Here is a 25,804-nt window from a genome sequence, read left to right as displayed (position 1 = left end):
TATATATGGAATTTAGAAAGATGGTAACAATAACCCTGTGTACGAGACAGCAAAAGAGACACTGATGTATAGATCAGTCTTATGGACTCTGTGGGAGAGGGAGAGGGTGGGGAGATTTGGGAGAATAGCATTGAAACATGTATAATATCATGTATGAAACGAGTCACCAGTCCAGGTTCGATGCACGATACTGGATGCTTGGTGCTGGTGCACTGGGACGACCCAGAGGGAGAGTATGGGGAGGGAGGAGGGAGGAGGGTTCAGGATGGGGAGCACGGGTATACCTGTGGTGGATTCATTTCTATGTTTGGCAAAACTAATACAATATTGTAAAGTTTAAAAATAAAATAAAATTTTAAAAAAATGAAAAAAAAAATAAATAAAAAATAAATCTGGAAGCTGAAGTAAAGAACCTCCTATCAAAAAAATTACATGGTATGCATAATGATTTTATAAAAGTTGAGACTCAGGCAAATAAGAGATGCAGTAGAAATATCCCAGCATATGAAGAGTTTTATATTTGAGTCATGGATTGGGTTGCTTTCTTTTTTAACTTTTCTTCTTTATACTCTTCTGTATTTTTGTAAATGCTTTTTTGTATTTTATGAAAACATTACATTCTATAGAATCTTATTTTTAAAAAGATGAATAAAACAGAAATACATAGACTAGAAAGTAAAATGTGTCTTCTGCTGCACCCCATCCAGCAATAAATATGTAAAGGGTTGGGAATTAAAAAATCATTTTGCACACAAAATGTACATAATATACAAAAATGTATTTATTTTATTAAAGAATATCATGTTTCAAAAGTGTCGAATATCTCCTTAATTGAGATCCTCTCTGCTATCTAGACTAATGATTTAGGGTACAGGTTGACAAACTTTTTTTTGTAGAGTTAAATAGTTAAAATCTTTTGACTCAGCAGTCAGAGGGACTCTGTTGCCACTTGGTTACACCTTAAAGCAGACATAGACAATACATAAATGAGTGAGCTATAGGTGTTCCAATAAAACTCTCTTTGCAAAAAGCACATCTTTTCTAAACACAGTGTTTTAATTTCTCCCACAGCCTATAAACTGCCTATATCTTAGTTATGACATCAATTTGGTAGGGATTTTTCCTGAGAATTTTGAATGACCCTGTGAATTAATACTTCAGATGATAAAGTCATTCAAGCTTATCCAGACATTTTCCCCAGAATCAGGATTCTTGTACATTGTACTAGTCAGCTTTCTATGTGATAGTACAAATCACCCATGGTTTGCCACTGCCCACGAGTGAGGAAAAATGCACATTTTTTAGCATTCCTTTGCATCATCTATTAAAATGCCAACTGCATAATGAGAATTACAAAAAACTTTCTGAATTGTGTTTATTGGTAACAATACTGTGTGTTGTACACTGAAGTCTCAATTGAGAACTTTATTCTGCATGAACTGATTTCAAGGCAAGGGGGAGGAAAATGTTCTAAATTATGGCGATTTCTCCCATGTCCTCTAACCTCTGATCTCTGGAATGGGCTTTCCTGATGTCCCTGAATTCCTTCTTTATCCATTACCTTGACACCAGCTCCATGCATCCTACAGCAGCCTACAACCTGTGAAAGGAAACAGTGAACACTCACAGATTTTTCTGGACATCAGTCCAGATCCTCCTTGTTTTTTCCTGACTTATCCCTACTTTAGAAAGGTTATTCAGATGGTTTCAAACCCAGACTTCAATATCCCCTCATGACTTTAGTTTGGATGGAACTGATCGGTTTTATTTTCTTTAGAAGACCATGGGTCATCTACGAACATTGACTGTCTTTTAGGAACCATTTACAGTCATGACCTGATTCTACTTGCAGGTCATCTGGTGAGTAACTACTATAATGTCTTCTGGCTGGTGTCATTTATTTGATGTCTTAGGGCTTATGGTACTCTGGAAGGCATCCACTGTCCTTCACATAAGTAACACCCAAAGATTTATTGGGACTTCTCATTCCAGAGGTTGAGTGTTCATCCAGAATTTGTAAGGTTTCAACGCTGTCATGATATGAACCCCCTGCTCACTTCTGTTTATCCATGACTAATGCAGAAACCATGATGAGTAATTGTGAATTTAATCAGTGAGGTTAAGTAGATAGAGTCAACAGGGCAATTAGCGCCTCGTATCTTTCTAGCATCTGAGGAAGGATCCACGTATTTGTAATGATCTTCTTCTTCTATCAACCTCCAGGTGTGTCAATAATTAACTGGGTGAGTGTTTTAGGTCTTATTTAAACCAATACCTAATTTATAGAAAAATCACCCTCTTCCAGAAAAGAAAGTGAAGTTCCTCAGTCGGATCTGACACTCTGCAACCCCATGGACTGTAGCTTACCAGGTTCCTCCACCCATGGGATTTTTCCAGGCAAGAGTACTGGAGTGGGTTGCCATTTCCTCCAGAGGATCTTCCTGACCCAGGGATCAAATCCAGGTTTCCTGCACTGTGGGCAGATGCTTTACCATCTAATCCAACAGGGAAACCAGAAGTTTCAGTCAAAAAAACAGTAGAGATAGATGGCTCTTCCAACTTCTCTTCTTGCCACTGCTACTCTGAAAACAGGAAATAAAGGGTAAGTAGCCAGGTGACTCACCTTACTTCTCTTATATTTGAGAGGCATTTAAATGAATATAGATTTTTAATGACTCTCATGTAAGTCTGCTGGATAAGAAAGTTCTAATGTTAAAACTTTTCATCTACTGATATTCATAATAAAAATCTTTGAGTGTAACCTTGCCATAATTTTTCATTTTGATTAAGATATTTATAGAAAATAAACTGTATATTTTCTCTAAGGAAATCGAAATCTAAGAACATTGGTATGAGGAATCTCAAAGTTGTTTCATAAATTCTTTCTCTCTGGGAAAGAACAGTATGAGGTAACCAGCACTGAATCGCATTTTTTGAAAACTAGCCAATGTCCTTTTTCCTTGTAATTTTTCAAAATAGTTCTTTTTCCTCTGCCCTTCAGGAGATTACAAAATCCCACAATTCAATTTCTGAGAGCTTTATCAATTTATCATCCTACCTAAAGAAAATGAGCAGTGATTCCTGCATTTCTAAGGAAAACCTCAAGATGTGGAATACTGTTGAAAATATTTCCACTGAGGTAAGACCAGTAGGGATTTCTGTAGAGAACTGTGGGTACCAGATTGGTAACCTCAAGATGACAGGGGGAGTTTTAGTCATGAAGAATTTGGGGGGAACAGTTTGGTATCAAGTACATTGAGGAAAGTGAAAACAGAAGTAGCTTGATTCTAATCTTTTACTGCCTAGCCAAATAATAGACATTTTATTCCACTGCACCTGAAGCCTGAAGGGAGATGCGTTTTGACAATAGAAGATATTAAGATGTATTCCCCAGGCAACTATCAGTGTGAGTTATATTCAGAAACAGAGTTTGGTTTCCTTCCCTAAAAGATGCACAGGAAACTTGGTAGGAGGCCTGGGTAAAAGTCCAATAGGGGCATGATAAAAAATTCAGAAAATAATATTCAGTTAAAAAAAGAAATGCAACTGGATATAAAACTGTACTGTATGGCATTATTCTAATTTTAGAAAACATGCGCTCACAGAGCAGAGCAATTTTCAATCCCACAAACACAGATATGCAAAACATGGCTTTTTTACCTCCCTTAAGACAGTTGACAAACTATTTTTTTTGGCTCCAAAATCACTGCAGATGATGACTGCAGCCATGAAATTAAAAGACACTTGCTCCTTGAAAGAAAAGTTATGACCAAACTAAACAGCTTATTAAAAAGCAGAGACATTACTTTGTCAACAAAGGTGTGTCTAGTCAAAGCTATGGTTTTTCTAGTAGTCATGTATGGATGTGAAAGTTGGACTATAAAGAAAGCTGAGCATAGAAGAATTGATGCTTTTTAACTGTGGTGTTGGAGAAGACTCTTGAGAGTCCCTTGGATGGCAAGGAGATCCAACAAGTCCATCCTAAAGGAAATCAGTCCTGAATATTCATTGGAAGGACTGATGCTGAAGCTGAAACTCCAATACTCTGGTCACCTGATGTGAAGAACTGACTCCTTGGAAAAGACCAGCATCAGCTGGGAAAGATTGAAGGCAGGAGGAGAAGGGGATGACAGAGGATGAGATGGTTGGATGGCGTCACCAACTCTATGGATGTGAGTTTGAGTAAGCTCTGAGAGTTGGTAAAGGACAGGGAAGCCTGCCATGCTTCAGTCCATGGGGTGACAGAATCAGACAAGACTGAGTGACTGAACTGAACTAATATGAACTGAACTGAACATTAGCCAATTTTAGACAAATAGCCTTCAGAATAAAAAGACCAAAACAAAAGAAGGAATAAGGGAAGATACACAAAAGAAAACTTTCCTGAGCTAAAATCTTCACTATCATTATCATCATCTTCATCATCATCACTGCATTTCCTCATCAATATGTTTAATGTTTGTGTCATCATTCATTGTTGTTGTCCAATCACTAAGTCGTGTCCAACTCTTTTCAACCCCATGGACTGCAGCACACCAGACCTCCTTGTCTCTCGCTATCTCCTGAAGTTTGCCCAAGTTCATGTTCATTGAGTTGGTGACACCATCCAACCATCTCATCCTCTGCCACTCATTTCTCCTTTGCCTTCAATCTTTCCCAGCATCAGGGTCTTTCCAAATGTTAACACTTTGCATCAGGTGGCCACAGTATTGGAACTTCAGCTTCCACATCAGTCCTTCCAATGAATATTCAGGACTGATTTCCTTTATAATTGACCAGTTTGATCTTCTTACTGCCCAAGGGGTTCTCAAGAGTCTTCTTGAGCACCACCATTCAAAAGGATCAATTCTTCAGCACTCAGCCTTCTTTATGGTCCAACTCTTGCATCTGTACATGACTACTGGAAAGACCATAGCTTTGACTAGATGGACCTTTGTTGGCAAATTGATGCCTCTGCTTTTTAATACACCATCTAAGTCTGTCATAGCTTTCTTTCCACAAAGCAAGTGTGTTCTAATTTCATGGCTGCATTCACCATCCACAGTGATTTTGGAGCCCAAGAAAAGGAAGTCTGCCACTGCATCCACTTTTTTGCCTTCTATTTGCCATGAAGTGATGAGACCATATGCCATGATCTTTGTTTTTTTTTTTTTTTTTAATGTGGAGGTTTTTTTTAATTTAAATTTATTTATTTTAATTGTAGGCTAATTACTTTACAATATTGTATTGGTTAAAGAGAAACAGATGTATAGAACAGTCTTTGGACTCTGTGGGAGAGGGAGAGGGTAGGATGATTTGGGAGAATCGCATTGTAACATGTATAATGTTGAGTTTTAAGCCACCTTTTTCACTCTTCTCTTTTACCCTCATCAAGAGGCTCTTAGTTCTTCTTCTCTTTCTGCCATTAGAGTGGTATCAGCTGCATATCTGACGTTGCTTCTCCTGGAAGTCTTGATTCCAGTTTATAACTTGTCCAGCCTTACATTTCACAGGATGTACTCTGAATAGAAGTTAAATAAACAGAGTGACAATATACAGCCTTGTCATACTCTTTCCTAATGAGGAACTCCCCAGGTCAGTAGGTGCCCAATATACTACTGGAGATAAGTGGAGAAATAACTCCAGAAAGAATGAAGGGATGGAGCCAAAGCAAAAACAATACCCAGCTGTGGATGTGACTGGTGATAGAAGCAAGGTCCGATGCTATAAAGAGCAATATTGCATAGGAACCTGGAATGTCAGGTCCATGAATCAAGGCAAATTGGAAGTGGTCAAACAAGAGATGGAAAGAGTGAATGTAGACATTCTAGGAATCAGCAAACTCAAATGGATTGGAATGGGTGAATTTAACTCAGATGACCATTATATCTACTACTGCGGGCAGGAATCCCTCAGAAGAAATGGAGTAGCCATCATGGTCAACAAAAGAGTCTGAAATGCAGTACTTGGATGCAGTCTCAAAAACGACAGAATGATCTCTGTTCGTTTCCAAGGCCAACCTTTCAATATCACAGTAATCCAAGGCTATGCCCCAACCAGCAATGCTGAAGAAGCTGAAGTTGAATGGTTCTATGAAGACCTACAAGACCTTTTAGAACTAATACCCAAAAGAGATGTCTTTTTCATTATAGGGGACTGGAATGCAAAAGTAGGACGTCAAGAAACACCTGGAGTAACAGGCAAATGTGGCCTTGGAATACAGAATGAAACAGGGCAAAGACTAATAGAGTTTTGCCAAGAAAATGCACTGGTCATAGCAAACACCCTCTTCCAACAACATAAGAGAAGACTCTACACACGGACATCACCAGATGGTCAACACCAAAATCAGATTGATTATATTATTTGCAGCCAAAGATGGAGAAGCTCTATACAGTCAGCATAAACAAGACCAGGAGCTGACTGTGGCTTAGATCATGAACTCTTTATTGCCAAATTCAGACTTAAATTGAAGAAAGTAGAGAAAACCACTAGACCATTCAGGTATGACCTAAATCAAATTCCTTATGATTATACAGTGGAAGTGAGAAATAGATTTAAGGGCCTAGATCTGATAGATAGAGTGCCTGATGAACTATGGAATGAGGTTCGTGACATTGTACAGGAGACAGGGATCAAGACCATCCCCATGGAAAAGAAATGCAAAAAAGCAAAATGGCTGTCTGGGAAGGCCTTACAAATAGCTGTGAAAAGAAGAGAAGTGAAAAGCAAAGGAGTAAAGGAAAGATACAAGCATCTGAATGCAGAGTTCCAAAGAATAGCAAGAAGAGATAAGAAAGCCTTCTTCAGCAATCAATGCAACAGAAAACAACAGAATGGGAAAGACTACAGATCTCTTCAAGAAAATTAGAGATATCGAGGGAACATTTCATGCAAAGATGGGCTCGATAAAGGACAGAAATGGTATGGACCTAACAGAAGCAGAAGATATTAAGAAGAGGTGGAAAGAATACACAGAAGAACTGTACAAAAAAGATCTTCATGACCCAGATAATCACGATGGTGTGATCACTGACCTACAGCCAGACATCCTGGAATGTGAAGTCAAGTGGGCCTTAGAAAGCATCACTATGAACAAAGCTAGTGGAGCTGATGGAATTCCAGTTGAGCTATTTCAAATCCTGAAAGATGATGCTGTGAAAGTGCTGCACTCAATTTGCCAGCAAATTTGGACAACTCAGCAGTGGCCACAGGACTGGAAAAGGTCAGTTTTCATTCCAATCCCAAAGAAAGGCTCAATCCCAAAGTAAAGTAATGCTCAAAATTCTCCAAGCCAAGCTTCAGCAATATGTGAACCATGAACTTCCAGATATTCAAGCTGGTTTTAGAAAAGGCAGAGGAACCAGAGATCAAATTGCCAACATCCGCTGGATCATGGAAAAAGCAAGAGAGTTCCAGAAAAACATCTATTTCTGCTTTATTGACTATGCCAAAGTCTTTGACTGTGTGGATCACAATAAACTGTGGAAAATTCTGAAAGAGATGGGAATACCAGACCACCTGATCTGCCCTTTTGAGAAATTTCTATGCAGGTCAGGAAGCAACAGTTAGAACTGGACATGGAACAGCAGACTGGTTCCAAATAGGAAAAGGAGTATGTCAAGGCTGTATATTGTCACCCTGCTTATTTAACTTCTGTGCACAGTACATCATGAGAAATGCTGGATTGGAAGAAGCACAAGCTGGAATCAAGATTGCCTGGAGAAATATCAATAACCTCAGATATGCAGATGATACCACCCTTATGGCAGAAAGTGAAGAGGAACTCAAAAGCCTCTTGATGAAAGTGAAAGAGGAGAGTGAAAAAGTTGGCTTAAAGCTCAACATTCAGAAAACGAAGATCATGGCATCCGGTCCCATCACTTCATGGGAAATAGATGGGGAAACAGTGGAAACAGCATCAGATTTTATTTTTGGGGGCTCCGAAATCACTTCAGATGATGATTGCAGCCATGAAATTAAAAGATACTCCTTGAAAGGAAAGTTATGACCAACCTAGATAGCATATTCAAAAGCAGAGACATTACTTTGCCAACAAAGGTTCGTCTAGTCAAGGCTATGGTTTTTCCTGTGGTCATGTATGGATGTGAGAGTTGGACTGTGAAGAAGGCTGAGTGCCGAAGAATTGATGCTTTTGACCTGTGGTGTTGGAGAAGACTCTTGAGAGTCCCTTGGACTGCAAGGAGATCCAACCAGTCCATTCTGAAGGAGATCAGCCCTGGGATTTCTTTGGAAGGAATGATGCTAAAGCTGAAACTTCAGTACTTTGGCCACCTCATGCTAAGAGTTGACTCATTGGAAAAGACTCTGATGCTGGGAGGGATTGAGGGCAGGAGGAGAAGGGGATGACAGAGGATGAGATGGCTGGATGGCATCATTGACTCGGACGTGAGTCTGAGTGAACTCCGGGAGTTGGTGGTGGACAGGGAGGCCTGGCGTGCTGCAGTTCATGGGGTCGCAAAGAGTCAGACACGACTGATCGACTGAACTGAACTGAATTTCGAATCAGTCAGTTGTTCCATGTAAGGTTCTAATTATTGCTTCTTGACCTGCATACAGGTTTCTCAGGAGCCAGGTAAGATGGTCTGGTATTTTCATCTGTTTAAGAATTTTCCACAGTTTGTTGTGACCCACACAGTCAAAGGCTTTCATGTGATCAATGAAGCAGAAGTAGATATTTTCTGGAATTCCCTTGCTTTCTCTATGATTCAGGAAATGTTGGCAATTTGATTTCTGGTTCCTCTGTCTTTTCTAAAACTAACTTATACAAGTTCCTCTTCTTTTTCTAAGCCCAGCTTGTACATCTGGACCTATCTGTCTTGGGTGACCTGGCATGCCATGGCTCATAGCTTCACTGAGTTACACAAGCCCCTCTCGCCATGACTAGGCAATGATCCATGAAGAGGTTTGCCATCATATTTCACATACTTTTGTTTTGTGTATCCCCTAATAACTTATTGCAGGTGTAGCTGATTTTACTACTTTTGTCTTTTAACATTCCCAGTAGGTTTATACATGGCTGACATATGGCTTGTATATGATGAAAGTGACTTAGCATATATGCATATACATACATACACACACAATACAGCAACATACAACTACCTATTAACTCCTAGGAATGGGATCTTATGGTGCTTTTCATTTTCTTTTTTGTACTTATATGTCTATTACAATGCTTAATTTTGCATCTATAACTTTTATAATTTAGAAAAATAATAGACATCATGTTTTTCCCTAAAGGCATGCCTCCTTAGAAGTCTAAGTCATTGGTTTGTTTCTTAAAAACAAATATTATGTGGCCTGAAAACCAGAGAAGGACACTAAGGCCCAAAGCATGGTATGGGCTTGAGTATGGTCTTTACAGGATATAACTCAGGTCAAGTATGAACAGACCGACTAAGATGTGCTCTCCTTAGAGAAACCCAAGGGGTTTCTGCGCACCAGCTGCAATCCAGTCTGTGCTTCAATTGCCAACCCCTGTCCTAGGGTGGATTGCTTCAGTCCAAAACAAGGATATTTTTATTTATTTATTTAAAACTTTTAATTTTGTGTTGGCATGTAGGCAACTAACAATGTTGTGATAGTTTTAGGTGAATAGAGAAGGGAACTCAGCCATACACATACAGGTATCCATTCTTCCCCAAACTTCCCCCTCACCTCCCCATTCAGGCTGTTACATAACACTGAGCAGAGTTCCATATGCTATACAGTAGGTCCTTGCTGGTTATCTATTTTAAATATAGAGTGTGTACATTTTAGAATTGGACTCGTGGAAGGGCCATAATTAGGTAATTTAAGAACCAAATAAGACAGCTTCTGATATTTTACATGAAGTCAGTACTATATGTTGGAAGTAACTCTAGCCCTGTCTGATGTGAAATAACTGTTTCAACTTATTTATTCAGGTACAATAGGTCAGTAGCTTTCCAGCTACGCTTTCTGGTCCTCAGTGTGTGAATCCTATGAGGAAGCTGCTCCAGGCAGAGATTTGCATTAGGCAAACACTGAAGAATTTACATTGAAATACAGTGACAGAAAGTGGATATCTAACACTGAAACTTATAATGCACTTTTTAACTTTTATTTTATTGAAATACAGTTGATTTACAATCTGTTAATTTCTGCTACATGGTAAACTGATTCAGCTGTACATTTTAATGTTCTATTTTTGTATTCTTTTCCATGATAGTTTGTTATAGGACATTAAATGTATCTTCCTTACAGTGTATTTATTGATCACATACTTGATACCTGATATTTTACAATTATTTCATATCACTTAATTTTAAACTAGCTCTAGAAGGTTGATACTGTTTTTCTTTCATAAGAAAAGTGTGGAACAGAAGGTAAGATAATATTTCTAATGATTAGAAAAGTTCCTTCATAACAAGAATTTCCTCCATGCTACTTTATTGTCAGTGCTTCCTTCAATCCAAGCTCCTGGTAACCACTAACATAGTTTTTTTTTTTTTTTTAATAAGAAAACTTTTATAAACTTTACTCATTTCCATAATTTCCTAAAATGGAAATTAAAATATATATAGCATTTTGAATCTGGTTGCTTTCATTTAATATAGTGAGTTTAGGATTCATCTATAAGTTGTGTGTATTGGTTTATTCCTTTTTATTGCTGTGTAGAATTCAACGCGTGGACCACTAACATTTGCTTATCCATCCTCCAAGAGAGAAACAATTGGATTGTTGACACTTTTGCATAGTTACAAATAAAACTGCTGCAAATATTCACGTGCAAATTTTTGTATGGTTACCTGTGATATCATTTCAATGAGTGAAACCCTTGGAGTGAAATTGTTGGTCAAATGGCAAATGTATTTCAAATATATAAGAAATTGCCAAACAGTTTTCTAAAGTGACTGTAGCAATTTTCATTCCCTAGAGCAATCTGTGAGAATTTCAGTTGCTCTGTATCCTCCTCAGAGTTTAAGATTGTAGATGAATGTTAATTTTAAAAAACAGTCTAACTCTTTTACAAAGAAGTGTTCCATTTAACATCTTACCATTGTATGAGAATTCTAATTCCTCCTCATCCTCACTAACCATTGATATGGTCAGTGCTTTTAAATTTTTGTCATTCTAATTGGTGCATAGTGGTATATCACTGTAGTTTTAATTTGCATTCCCCTAAAGATAAATCAGGTTGAGTATTTTTTTATGTGCATATTTACTGCCTGTGTATCTTTTTTTTTTTTTTTTTTTTTTGCCTATCTTAAAAACTCAGCTGTTTTTTCTCATAATACTGAGTTCTGAGAATTCTTTATAAATTCTGGGTACAGAATCTTTACTAGCTATGTGTCTAGCAAATATTATGTCTCAATCTATGGCTTGCATTTTCATGGTTTAAAGGTATTGAGAAATGAAGTATTTCCTGCCATATCAGTAAACAAGGATGTCAGTCATCGGTGATACCCTGACTCAATTTTCCTGGACTATTCAGGATGCAGGGATGGCCAAATTGACTCTGAGAGATATCCTCAATATATCATGTCCTCAAGGTACAGCTGGGCTGTGTCTACTTGTAAATATGTCTTTCAGAAGTATTTGTCTAACTCTGAGGAAACCATCTACTTTAGACTTACAGTGTTACCAACGAACTGTTTGTAGGGCTGTATGGATACCACAGCATGTGTCTTAACCTTATGAAGCCCATGTTCTCCTAATTGTGTATCTAGGGTGTGTATTTTCTAACAAGGAGGTTCCTAAGTTCTCTGAGCTGTAGATTTACTATATATCAGGGTCTTCCACATTCTGTTCAATAGCACCTGTCCATTTTGCTGAAAACAAACACAAAACATTACCCCTTTGGAGAGTTGACTTTCCTTCATGAAGTTCCCACCTTAATGAAACTGCTGCTGCTGCTGCTGCTGCTGCTGCTGCTGCTGCTGCTGCTAAGTTGCTTCAGTCGTGTCCAACTCTGTGCGACCCCACAGACCGCAGCCCACCAGGCTCCCCCGTCCCTGGGATTCTCCAGGCAAGAACACTGGAGTGGGTTGCCATTTCCTTCTGCAATGCATGAAAGTGAAAAGTGAAAGTGAAGTCGCTCAGTTGTGTCCAACACTTAGCGACCCTATGGACTGCAGCCAACCAGGCTCCTCCATCCATGGGATTTTCCAAGCAAGAGTACTGGAGTGGGGTGCCATTGCCTTCTCCGTTAATGAAACTATGAACTCTAGATTTCAGGTATAGTTTTTCTCCAGTCTTTGATAGCTCTAAGAATGTAAGTTGAAGTTTATTCCGTTCCTTGCACTGGATTTTCTCCTCATTTCCAAGCATCAGTACTTCTATCATTCCTGTGCTGTCATTTAGGTCACATAATATATGATCTTCTGTTCTGCTTTCTGAAAAGATAAAACCAACACCAAACTTTTGGTAATCTGACTAAGGAATGCCACATCAATCAGACATCAGAAGTCATCAACAGCCTCCAGAAAGAGATATAAGGCAAAAAATAAATAAATAAATAACATACATATATATATATATATATATATATATATATATATATACACACACACACATACAGGCTTGAAACGAGCAGATATATAGTTAATAGATACTCAGTTCAGTTCAGTTCAGTCACTCAGTCATTTCCGACTCTTTGCTACCCCATATATCACAGCACACCAGGCTTCCCTGTCCATCAACAACTCCCATAGTTTACCCAAACTCATGTCCATCGAGTCGGTCATGCCATCCACCCATCTCATCCTCTGTCATCCCCTTATCCTCCGGCCCTCAATCCCTCCCATCATCAGGATATTTTCCAGTGAGTCAACTCTTCACATGAGGTGGCCAAAGTATTGGAGTTTCAGCTTCAGCATCAGTCCTTCCAATGAACAACCAGGACTGATCTCCTTTAGGATGGACTGGTTGGATCTCCTTTCAGTACAAGGGACTCCCAAAAGTCTTCTCCAACACCACAGTTCAAAAGCATCAATTCTTCCGTGGTCAGCTTTCTTCACAGTCCAACTCTCACATCCATACATGACCACTGGAAAAACCATAGCCTCGACTAGACGGACCTTTGTTGGCAAAGTAATGTCTCTGCTTTTGAATATACTATCTAGATTGGTCATAACTTTCCTTCCAAGGAGTAAGCGTCTTTTAATTTCATGGTTGCAGTCACCATCTGCAGTGATTTTGGAGCCCAAAAAAATAAAGTCTGACACTCTTTCCACTGTTTCCCCATCTATTTCCCATGAAGTGATGGGACCAGATGCCATGATCTTCATTTTCTGAATGTTGAGCTTTAAGCCAACTTTTTCACTCTCCACTTTCACTTTCATCAAGAGGCTTTTGAGTTCCTCTTCACTTTCTTCCATAAGGGTGGAAATCTGCATATCTGAGGTTATTGATATTTCTCCTGGCAATCTTGATTCCAGCAAATTAGCACTCAGGCAAGTGCTTTTTCAGAAGCTACAAAAAGAAAAGAAATTCGAAACAGGATTATGACATCTTCTTGAAAATAAAAATGTTTCTAATGTATTTCAGTTTTAGTACATTCACTCTACAGCTTTTTTAGTTTTGGGGGTTCATTTATCTACTTTTTTTATTTTAAAATATTTTAAATGAATAATTTCTAAAATCTCTCCAAGCTCATAGCTGAGAATAAGTTATTCTTACAAATCAATTTTAGATTATATATAGAAAACTACCTAGACTACAAACAGCCCATTCACAAGTTGTTCTCTGGGGCTGAAATTGAAGTTTATTGACCTTACGGTATCACCATCTTTTCTGATAATATGCTTTGAGACACTGATCTGGTCAAATTCAGTGTCACACACCAGGGAAATTCAGCATCACTTCCAGGAAACAACTGTGCCAATAATATTTTGATATCATAATTATTTTGCTTGGAGTGAATTTATCCTTCAGTTTGTTATTGAAAACTTTTACAAAAAAAGAATTCACTCTCAGTAGACACTGCAGCATGACACATCTCCTGCTTCCCTTTCTTGGGCCTTCATTGCTTCCAGTACCATGACTGCCACAGGGCCCTTCTGAAACACTCTTGCCTGATGAATTCTTGATGGACAACCATCTATTTCTGCTAAGGTTGAAGGCAACAGAAGAAAGATATTAGATTGAGTAAAAAAGATACAGTTAAGGAGACTTTTCTTCACTCTTTATGATAAACCTCAGAAAGCCAGCCAGAGATAGGTGGAGTCAAAGGAAGAGACATAGAGGAGTCAGAAAGAGATATGAGATCTAGACTGACAAGAGCCTCTTTAGGGAAGATTTCATGTCCTGTGTTCAGAAGAGAGTTTGCAGGCAGACTCCCTGATCTGCATCCTTGTTTTTCTACTATATTTAAAGAGAACATCAGACCTCTGAGACATTGAAAATTAAGGCAAAAAAGTGACTCTCGTCCTATCTTCTTCTTCTGACTCCATTAGAGCACAAGATGTTCTCAATCCTCCACCAAATACTGTCTTGAATATTCATTTTACTCTGGTAGATAAGCAAAAGGCAAAGGAGAAAAGGACAGATATACCCATCTGAATGCAGAGTTCCAAAGAATAGCAAGGAGAGATAAAAAGCCTTCCTAAGTGATCAATAAAAGAAATATAAGAAACAATAGAATAGGAATGACTACAGATCTCTTCAAGAAAAATAGAGATACCAAGGGAATATTTCATTCGAAGATGGGCAAAATAAAGGACAGAAATGGTATGGACCTAACAGAAACAGATCTTATTGACCCAGATAATCACAATGGTGTGATCATTCATCTAGAGCCAGATATCCTGGAGTGCAAAGTCAAGTGGGCCTTAGGAAGCATCATTAGCAAAGCTAATGGAGGTGATGGAATTCGAGCTGAGCCATTTCAAATCCTAAAATATGATGCTGTTAAAGAGCTACACTCAAATGCCAGCAAATTTGGAAAACTCAGCGTGGCAACGGGACTGGAAAAGGTCAGTTTTCATTCCAACCTTCCCAAAAGGCAATGTCAAAGAATATTCAAACTACCACATGATTGCACTCATCTCACACACTAGCAAAGTAATGCTCACAATTCTCCAAGCTAGGCTTCAACAGTACGTGAACCAAGAACTTCAGATGTTCAAGCTGGATTTAGAAAAGGCAGAGGCACCAGGGTAAAATTGCCAAAATCCGTTGGATCATCAAAAAAGCAAAAGAGTTCCAGAAAAATATCTTCTATCATCGAAAAAGCAAGAGGGTTACAGAAAAACATCTTCTTCTGCTTCATTGACTATGCCAAAGCCTTTGACTGTGTGGATCACAACAAACTGTGGAAAATTCTTAAAGAGATGGGAATACCAGACCACCTTCTGCCTTCTGAGAAATCTGTATGCAGGTCAAGAAGCAACAGTTAGAACTGGACATGGAACAATGGACTGGTTTCAAATTGGGAAGGAGTACATCAAGGCTGTATATTGTCACCTTGCTTACTTAACTTATATGCATTTCCATTTAACTTATATGCAGCATTTCCATCATGTGAAATGCTGGACTGAATGAAGCACAAGCTAGAATCAAGTTGGTGTTTGTAAAGTCTCTTGAGATTCCCTGGGACAACAAAGGAAATCAGTCCTGGGTGTTCATTGGAATGACTGATGTTGAAGCTGAAACTCCAATACTTGGGCCACCTGATGCGAGGAACTGACTCATTGGAAAAGACCCTGATGCTGGGAAAGATTGAAGGCAGAACGAAAAGGGGACAACAGAGGATGAGATGATTGGATGGCATTGCTGACTCAATGGACATGAGTTTGAGCAAGCTCTGGGAGTTGGTGGTGGACAGGCAAGCCTGGCATGCTGCAGTCCATGGAGTTACAAAAAGTCAGACACAACTGAGCAATTGAACTAAACTGAATGGTAGATAAGTGAGGGAGCTGAAATATCTGCACAACCTTCCCAAATTTTTAGAAACACTCCTCTGCTTAATAAAATGAGAGATTAAGCTAAATGTGAGCAAAGGGAATGACCTAAGTCAGAGATTCTATGAGTGAGTTATAGGAAGAATTAAAAAGAAGAATCAATTGTATGTTTATAAATTTACCCTTAGAAATAACAAGCTACCCACTAAGGTTTATAGAAAAGCATTACATCTTGCTATTTATAGTTACAAAAATTGAAATAATTTCTTGTTGTTGTTTAGTCACTCAGTCGTGTCTGACTCTTTGTGACCCCCATGGACTACAGCACACCAGGCTTCCCTGTCCTTCACTATCTCCTGCAGTTCACTCAAATTCATGTCCATTGAATGAATCGATGATGCCATCCAACAGTCTCATCCTTGATCGTTCCCTTCTCCTGCCCTCAATCTTTCCCAACATCAAGGTCTTTTCCAATGAGTCAGTTCTTCACATCATGTGTGCAAACTATTGGAGCTTCAGCTTTAGCATCAGTCCTTCCAATTAATATTCAAGACTGATTTCCTTTAGGATGGACTGGTCGGATCTCCTCTCTGTCCAAGGGAGTCTCAAGAGTCTTTTTCAACACCACAGTTCAACAGCATCAATTCTTCGATGCTCAGCCTTCTTTATGGTCCAGCTTTCACATCAGTACATGACTACTGGAAAAACTGTAGCTTTAGCTATATGGACCTTTGTTGGCAAAGTGATGTTTCTGCTTTTTAATATGCTGTCTAGGCTTGTCATAGCCTTTTTTCCAAGGAGCAAGCATCTTTTAATTGCATGGCTGCAGTCACTGTCCATAGTGATTTTGGAGCTGAAGAAAATAAAATCTGTCACTGTTTCCATTGTTTCCCCATCTATTTGGCATGAAGTGATGGGACCTGATGCCATGATTTTAGTTATTTGAGTGCTGAGTTTTTAAGCCAGCTCTTTCATGTTCCTCCTTCACTTTCATCAAGAGGCTGTTTAATTCCTCCTCATTTTCTGCTATTAGGCTAGTATCATATGCATATCTGAGGTTATTGATATTTCTCCCAGCAATCTTGATTCCAGCTGTGAGTCATGAAGCCCAGAATTTCAAATGATTTACTCTGCATATAAGTTAAATAACAGAGTGACAATATATAGCCTTGATGTTCTCCTTTCCAAATTTTGAATCAGTCCATTGTTTTTGTCTGATTTTAACTTTTGCTTCTTGACTTGCATATAGGTTTCTCAGAAAGCAGGTAAGGTAGTCTGGTATTATTATCTCTTTCAGAATTTTCCAGTTTTCTGTGATCCACACAGTCAAAGGCTTTAGTGTAGTCAATGAAGCAGGTGCTTTTGTGGAATTCTCTTGCTTCTTCTATGATCCAAACAATGTTGGCAGTTTGATTTCTTGGTTCCTCTGCCTTTTCTAAATCTAAGTTGTACATCTGGAAGCTCTCAGTTCATGTACTGTTGTAGCCTAGCTTCAGAGATTTTGAGCATTACCATGCTAGCTTGTGAAATGAGTGTGATTGTGTGGTAGTTTGAACATTCTTTGACATTGCCCTTCTTTGGGATTGAAATGAAAACTGACCTTTTCCAGTCCTGTTGCCACTGCTGAGTTTTCCAAATTTGCTGCCATACTGATTGCAGCACTTTAATAGCATCATATTTTAGGACTTGAAATGGCTCAGCTGGAATTCCATCACCTCTACTAGCCTTGTTCATAGTAATGCTTTCTAAGGCCCACTTGACTTCACACTCCAGAATGTCTGGCTCTAGGTGAGTGATCACATTATTGTGGTTATCTGGATCATTAAGACCATTTTTTTTCTTTACAGTTCTTCTGTATATTCTTGCCGCTCTTCTTAATACCTTCTGCTTCTGTTAGGTCCATACTGTTTCTGTTCTGTATTTTGCCCATCTTTGAATGAAATGTTCCCTTGGTATCTCTAATTTTCTTGAAGAGATCTCTAGTCTTTCCCATTCTGTTGTTTTCCTCTATTTCTTTGCATTGATCGCTGAGGAAGGCTTTCTTATCCTCATTGCTACTTTTTTGGAACTCTGCATTCAGATGGATAGGGATTTAATTAAGTAAAATTTGCTATAGTCAAACAATAAAGCACTATATAAATATTAAAACTGCCTTAGAGGAATAGTGAGGTCAACTGTTATAATTGACCCAAAAAAAGTAAAGGCCCCAAACAGAATACACAATGTTTTTCTTATTGAGGAAACAAGTCACACATACAAACACATTAGATAGTTACCAATATCAACTAGGTTTTCTCTAGGTGATAAGATTAATACTAATTTTTTTCTTTGTTCTTCTCCAAGTTAACTGAGATAAGTTATGAGGAAGTGGGTTGTTTTAGAAGCAAATGCTGCTTTTGAAAAGGAACTTGCTGTCTAGAGTCAAAGGAAAATAGAGGAAAAAAAATTATATGTACAAGGAAAACTGTAGGCACTTCTGAATGGGATCTCTACTAGGACCTGGAGTGCAGGACATGTCTACTCACTAGAGGACACTGATGGACAGTGATACAGACTATTTGAACCAGTTCAGGAAAATGTCAGATTCACTCAGTCAGTTCAGTTACTCAGTTGGTCCAAATCTTTGCAACCCCATGGACTGCAGCATGCCAGGCTTCCCTGTCCATCACCAATTCCCAGAGCCTACTCAAACTCATATTCATCAAGTCAGTGTTGCTATCCAACCATCCCATTCTCTGTCATCCCCTTCTCCTCCTGCCTTTAATCTTTCCCAGCATTAGGGTCTTTTCCAATGAGTCAGTTCTTCACATCAGGTGGCCAGTTAGATTCACTCAAGTCTACTCAAAGATTCATCTTTGATACCACTTACCCATAGTTGGATAATGTGTATTTTCACTACTGATAACTAGAAGGTACCACTTGCGTATGAATCTTATCTCCTTGTAAACTGAGAGAAATACCGTACTATTGAGCCACCTGAGAAGCCTGCTCCTTTATAGAAAAGATAATCATTCCAGAAGCCAAGACCCTCTCCAGTCATCACTCTTGCCTGAGGAGGCTACATCATCTTAACACAGGTGCCTAAAGATCTTCCTTTCTGCACCTAAATCATGACAACTCTGAAAGGCACTCCCGGCTTCTGAGCTCCCTGTGGAGTGGCTGGGGTCTTTGTCATGATGCAATGGAACTGAAATTCTTGCTCTTCTCCTACATCATTCCTTCCCAAGTACTAATCCTGAGAGCACTCTCACAGGTATTGCCTGAAAACCACTGTCTATCTCAGAGTTTTCTTCTGATAGAATCTACCCTGTAACAATGTGTTAAGATGCCCAGAGCCTGGCAGAGATTAGGAGCTCAATAGATGTTTAATCCAATGAAAATGAATTCTCTTTTTGTTACCCAGATGTACCATTCATATTATAGCCTTGCTCTCTTTACTTGCATGTTGTATGATAGAGAACAGAGGACTCCAATGTGGGACATGACAAGGACAGTGACTGGAGGATGCTCCGACAAGGACTGAGGCTCCTCCACTGGCCCATCACACCTAATGTGACGAGAGACTTCTGGGAACTGCAGAAGCATCAGGCAGCACTTCAGCTTGCTCTTTCACTAGCTTTGTTCCTTTTTTCTGTTTTTATTTCTTATCAACTAGTTAAAAGTAAGCAAACACATACTAACCCAAAGAGATTGAACATAGACATCTGAGGAGAATGTAAATATTATTTCCCCTCAGGAATAAAGTAAAATTATCTTGAGTCAAAACCTGCCCTGGGATTATACACACACACACACACACACACACACACACACACACACACACAGACATCCTGCAACTGCATCAGCATATTGTAGCAGCAGGTAAATCCTTCGGATATGGAGGTATAGGAATATAATGACACATGAACACATTCTGCCTCTGACAATGATGGGCTTACTTATTAGGAACAAATCCTGTCACAGAAAATAAATACAAAAATTAGAAAATTTTATTTAGAAGAATAGTACTCAAAAGCATGAGAAAACATCAAGAAAAAAAAAATGATGAACCAAGAATCTAAAGAGTCATAATCAAGAAAAATGAAGGCAATACAAGCAAAACCACCTATGACAAGGTTAGGGAATTAGATATGAGTTTTAAAATAACTAAGATTGTCATGTTAAAGAAAGGAAATGATGCATATAATACTGATGAAAATGTCAATAGATCATTTCAACAAAGAATTACCATCTATAAAAGATGGTAATGTATGTTATAAAGATGTATGTACATGCAGCCAATGTATCTTATAAAAATGAAAATACAATATCTGCTTTTAACAACACATTGGAAGGACTGGAGAGAAGACTGAATACAGCAGATGACAACATTGATTATCTAGAAAACTGGTCAATGGAAATCACAAAAACACAATCAAACAAAGGAAAAAAAAATAGAATGAAAAAACAGAAGAGAGCATAAAGAAATACGTAGAAAGTGTTCAACATGTCCTGTTTGTGGAATTCCAAGGCGGAAGAGAACAGAGCAGAGGAATATTTGAGGAGATGGTGGCTGAGAGTTTGCCAACAACTTAAAGGGAATCAACGCATAGATTTGAGAAGCTTAGTAAACCATCAGCAGAAAATATACAAAGAAAGCATTAACTTAGTACATCACAGACAAACTGATGGAAAACAAAACAAAGAGAAAAATCTTAAAAGATCTAAGAAGAAAAACACACATTGCATTGAAAGGAAATGTAATAAGCCCAATAGCTGATGTTTCAATAGAAATTATGTTCTAGAAGGTATTATAAGGACATCTTTGAAGCACTGAAAGAATAAGAAAGCAATATAAAGTATTTTCAAAAATTGAAGTCAGATACAAATGTTTATCTACAAGAATACATTAATCAGAAACCTACTGTAGGGTATAACAAAGGGAATTATTCAGACTATAAGAAAGAAACATTACACAGAAGCAAGAAATAAATGAAATAATGAAGAACACTTAAAAAGTCAAATACATGGGTAAATATGAAGAGTATTGGCAGCTTAATATCACAACATTGATGAGGACAGTGACACTGATGATGATGATATTGATGACATTGTATGTGATTATAACATGTAGAGGTGAAATATATAATAATAATAGCAGTCATTGGAAGAACTGATGTTGAAGCTGAAGCCCTGATACTTTGGCCACCTGATGTAAAGAACTGACTCATTGGAAAAGACCCTGATGCTCAGAAAGATTGAAGGTGGGAGGAGAGGGGACGACAGACAATGAGATGGTTAGATGGCATCACCAACTCGATGGACATGAGTTTGAGCAAGCTATGTGAGTTGGTGATGGACAGGGAGGCCTGGCATTCTGCAGTCCATGGAATTGCAGTCAAGACATGATTGAGCAACTGAACTGAACTGAATAATACCACAAAAGACTGGGAGTGCATCAGTTGATTTTTGCTGTACAATAAACCACTCCATACTTAGTGGCTTAAAACAACAAAAATTTATTATTTCTTATAATACTGTAGATTGCCCAAGCAGTTTCTGCAATAGTGATTGGCTCAGAGAAGTTCGATGATCATATGACATCTCACACTCATATGGGACCTCAACTGAGAGACTGAGAAGACTATGATAACTGGGGCCTCAGCCCTTGTGGTGCCTCATCACCTAAGGGGTAAGCAAGATTTGTTCACATGAGGACAGAAGGGTTCCCAGGAATAAGACAAGGCAAGCTCCCGCGTACAAGTAGTTTTCATTCCTTCCATGTTTCCTAATGCCCCATTGGCTAAACCAAATCACATGCCTACATACAGTTTCAGAGGTTAAGAAACAGAATTTCCACCTCCTGATTAGCATCTGCATTGTTGCAATGCAAGGTGTGATAGCTGTGTTTACAACATACCACAGCATCAATTCATCCAGTTCCCCAAAAGGGACTATTAAGAGTGTGAAAAGCAAGCCACAAAGTGAGAGAACAGACGGATTTCCATGTATTGACTGAGATAATAATATATCCAAGGGGTTCACTTTCAATATTTTATATGAAAATATTAATATTTATATATTAATATTTATATTAATTAATTGTTTTTAAATTTTATTAATTTTAATTAATTTTAATTAATTATAAGTAATTAAATATTTAATTAATTAATTAATATATATATATAATAAAGTACTGGTGTTCAGAATATAAATTACTCTCATACACATGTATTTAAAAGGTAGACAAACCACAAGATAAGTAGGCAAAAAATGAATTGTCACTTGACAAATAAGATACACAAATGGCTAATCACCATATAAATACAAATTATGCTCAACCTCAACAGTCCAGGTTCGATGCACGGTACTGGAGGCTTGGGGCTGGTACACTGGGACAACCCAGAGGGAGGGGAGGGGAGGGAGGAGGGTGGAGGGTTCAGGATGGGAAACGCAGGTATACCTGTGGCGGATTCATTTCGATATTTGGCAAAACTAATACAATATTGTAAAGTTTAAAAATAAAATAAAATTTAAAAAAAATAGAATTGCAGTGGCCATTTTGGGGAACTTGGGACAAGAAGAAGATTCTTTATTTGAAAGGTACAAAAAGAGAAGAGACCCTCATGAGGGGATTGTCATTTAGTCAAAAAGAGATTGTTTTGTTTAACATAGGTGATATATCATTTCTGTACTTTGGAGATTAATAAATACTGATTTTTAAATTAAAAAAAGTTGTCAGAGAAATTCGTATTAAAATACTCTTTAAAATGGCAAATATTTTATAATAAGATTTTTTAAAAACTGATCTAAGTAAAATTTTCAAACTGCTACATCACTTTGGAAAATAGTTGGGCACTGTTTGCTAAAATTCAATATATACTAAACTTATTTCCATTAACTCCATTCATAGATGTATAGTCAAGTGAAAGATTTATACACATATACAGTATTTTATATATATATATATATACTTCTATGATTGCATATGTTGTGCTGTACTTATTCGCTCAGCCGAGTCCAACTCTTTACAGCCCCAAGAATTGTAGCGCTCCAGGCTCCTCTGTCCATGGAGATCTCCAGGCAAGAATACTGGAGTGGATTGCCATGCCCTCCTCCAGAGGATCTTCCCAACCCAGGGACTGGACCAGGTCTCCCACATTATAATCAGATTTGTTACCATCTAAGCCACGAAGGAAGCCCAAGAATACTGGAGTAGGAAGCCTATCCCTTCTACAGGAGATTGTCCCAATGCAGGAATCAAATTGGGGTCTCCTGCACTGCAGACAGATACTTTACCAGCTGAGCTACCAGGGAAGCCCATATGTTTACATACATATAAATGAAAAGACATGTATATAATGTTTATAATATTTGTAATGAACATGTGATTATAGCAGCAGTATTCATAATGTCCCCAAATAACAATCAGCAGTAGACTCTCTCATATATTATATGTATAAAACTAAAACATGAAATGTACAGAAATTAAAATGAACAAACAACTGCTGCTGCTGCTGCTGCTAAGTCGCTTCAGTCGTGTCCGACTCTGTGCGACCCCATAGACGGCAGCCCACCAGGCTGCTCTGTCCCTGGGATTCTCCAGGCAAGAACATGGAGTGGGAAACAACTGCTACAGGCTACTAATGTCATTTGAAAAGAGATACAAAATAGATTAAAGTGTAAAATTCTTTTTATATTGAAAAATAGGTACAATTAGTCTTTGCTCTTAGAATTCAATATAATGGCAATCTTTAAGTGTGTCTTGGAGCAAAAAAGGGACTTCAGAGGTGCAGGATGGGGAACACATGTACACCCGTGGTGGATTCATGTTGATGTATGGCAAAACCAATACTATATTGTCAAGTAAAAAAAATAAATTAAATAAGTTAAAATAAATAAATAAATAAGACAATATATCATGTTACATTTACTTTTTTGATAATTTGTTGAGTTGTAGTCTTAAATCTATGTACCTTCTTTATTTTTATATACTATAATAAAAATTAATATAAATATTTATACATATATATATACCTATATATATTTAATGTATAAGGTATATATACATGTGTGTGTATATATATATATACTTATATATATATGTATATTTCACCTGGTAACTTATTTGGATAAAACTAAAATATACTCCCTGACAAAGCCTACTCACCAACATTTCATTTCTAATTATCACCAAGTCTTAATACTTCTCAAGTCTCTCTCAATTCAGTATATCTTTCTACGTTTCCAAATCAAAGTTACTAGTATCTCTTCCAGGCCTATGGCAATAGCTGTTCTCCCCAAAGTCAAATTGGCTACTCATTTTTTGCCAAACAATATCTAGAAGGATCAGTTTATAATGAACTCTATTATCACTCTATGGTTCAAAACCTTTTGTTCGATCACTTCTGATTTTTCTGGAAACAAAGTATTCTAGTCATGTTCTACAGGCCTTACAAGGCATCATACCACCCTTTGGAGATTCTTTGTACCACAGCCACCCCCATTGTCTTTCAAACCCTTAAGAAAGTCAAACTCCTGCCACAGGTGTTTTTCACACTCTGTTTCCTCTGACTGAAGATACATTCCATTCCTGTTCATTTTCAGAGTTTAGCACAAAAGTCATATATCAAGAGAAGCCTCAGCTGACAGCTCCCACTCTAACCCCTGGCTGTTGTTAGGCTTCCTTGACACATGCTCTCCAAATGCTGTCTTCCTTTCAGCTGGAAGTCTTACCTCAGATTATTAATTCATTCATTTGTGGTCAAGAAAAAGATGTACATTTCTCATTAGAATAAAACCTCTGTAGAACTTAGATTTGTTTTTAACTCGCTGTTTTGTCACCAGAACCTAAAACAGTTCCTATTACCTATTAGGAACTCAAGAGATATTTACTGAATAGATAAGGGGATGGATGGGTGGATGACAACCTGGCCCTCAAGAACGCCACCTCAGTGCAGCTGTACCATCTGGCTTGGGTGCCCCAGGCCAAAAGCCAAATTATTTTTCATCATGAAAAACCAACTTCCAGTCTTAATTTCTAAAATATCATTTCTTGATATTTTAGAAACATGAAAAAGATGTTCTTTTTCAATTATTTGGGGAAGAGGGGAAGGGAAGAACAGGTATTCTTTGTTTTTGTTTTTATTATTGAAGTATATTTAATTTACAATATCCTGTTACTTTCAAGTGTACAGTAAATTGATTCAGAGATATATATATAGATATATATATAGATACTTCAGATTCTTTTCCATTGTAGGTTATTACAAGATATTGAGTATAGTTCCATCTACTCTGTTCTACTTCAAATGAGGAGAGGTTGTGAGAAGAACATTATACAGTGGTAAATGTGCAGACATTTCTGGTTACACAGAAAGAACCTTCAACAAAAGATGAAAGACGAAACCTACAAGGAAACAAAACAAAAACTGGTTTCCCACCAGCATAGCTAGGGGTGGCATGGAGCACAAACAAATTTGCTACATACAAAATATACCTAAGAATAATCTAGGATGGAATTTAAAATAAAACAGGAACATAATTGACTTCTTACATGGAGCACAGAACTACCAGTCATTCTTTACTGGTAATTTTTCTGAAATTTCATTCCTTATTGGATCATTTGTACCTAGTCAGGATAATAAAATTCTAGTATCATTACAATAACCAATGGAAAAAAGATTGCAGTAGGGGAAATTTGGTGCTATCCTGAACAGAGAGGAATAAATTATTCAGTTGACAGAAAAAATAAAAGACATTCCTAAATATTTTCAACCTATGTTCACCAACACCTTTAGATTCCTGGCTCACACAAAAAAATCACAGGGCTTTGGGTTACTTGGAGCAATTACATGTAATCACTGCCACCTTGAGGCCATCTCTAAAACCTACGTCTTCTAACTTCATAGAGCAGAGAAAACTACAATGCAAGACAGAATCAGTCCCTATCATTGTAG

The 25,804-nt window shown here is 37.8% G+C and overlaps 1 protein-coding gene across 1 annotated transcript in view; it reads right to left on the bottom strand.

The window, feature by feature from the left end:
- Window positions 1-25,804, bottom strand: part of LOC113882693 (interferon-inducible protein AIM2-like) — an 83,023-nt gene that overhangs the window by 49,302 nt on the left and 7,917 nt on the right. The window contains 4 exon segments of the mRNA XM_027525734.1: window positions 12,164-12,399; window positions 13,743-13,817; window positions 13,819-13,926; window positions 13,928-13,985. Coding sequence (XP_027381535.1) covers window positions 12,164-12,399; window positions 13,743-13,817; window positions 13,819-13,926; window positions 13,928-13,985 — 477 coding nt within the window.

This window comes from Bos indicus x Bos taurus, chromosome 3, assembly GCF_003369695.1.
Source record: "Bos indicus x Bos taurus breed Angus x Brahman F1 hybrid chromosome 3, Bos_hybrid_MaternalHap_v2.0, whole genome shotgun sequence".
Taxonomy (NCBI): domain Eukaryota; kingdom Metazoa; phylum Chordata; class Mammalia; order Artiodactyla; family Bovidae; genus Bos; species Bos indicus x Bos taurus.
Note: the sequence above shows the minus strand (reverse complement) of the source record. Positions and strands in the feature narration are given on the sequence as shown.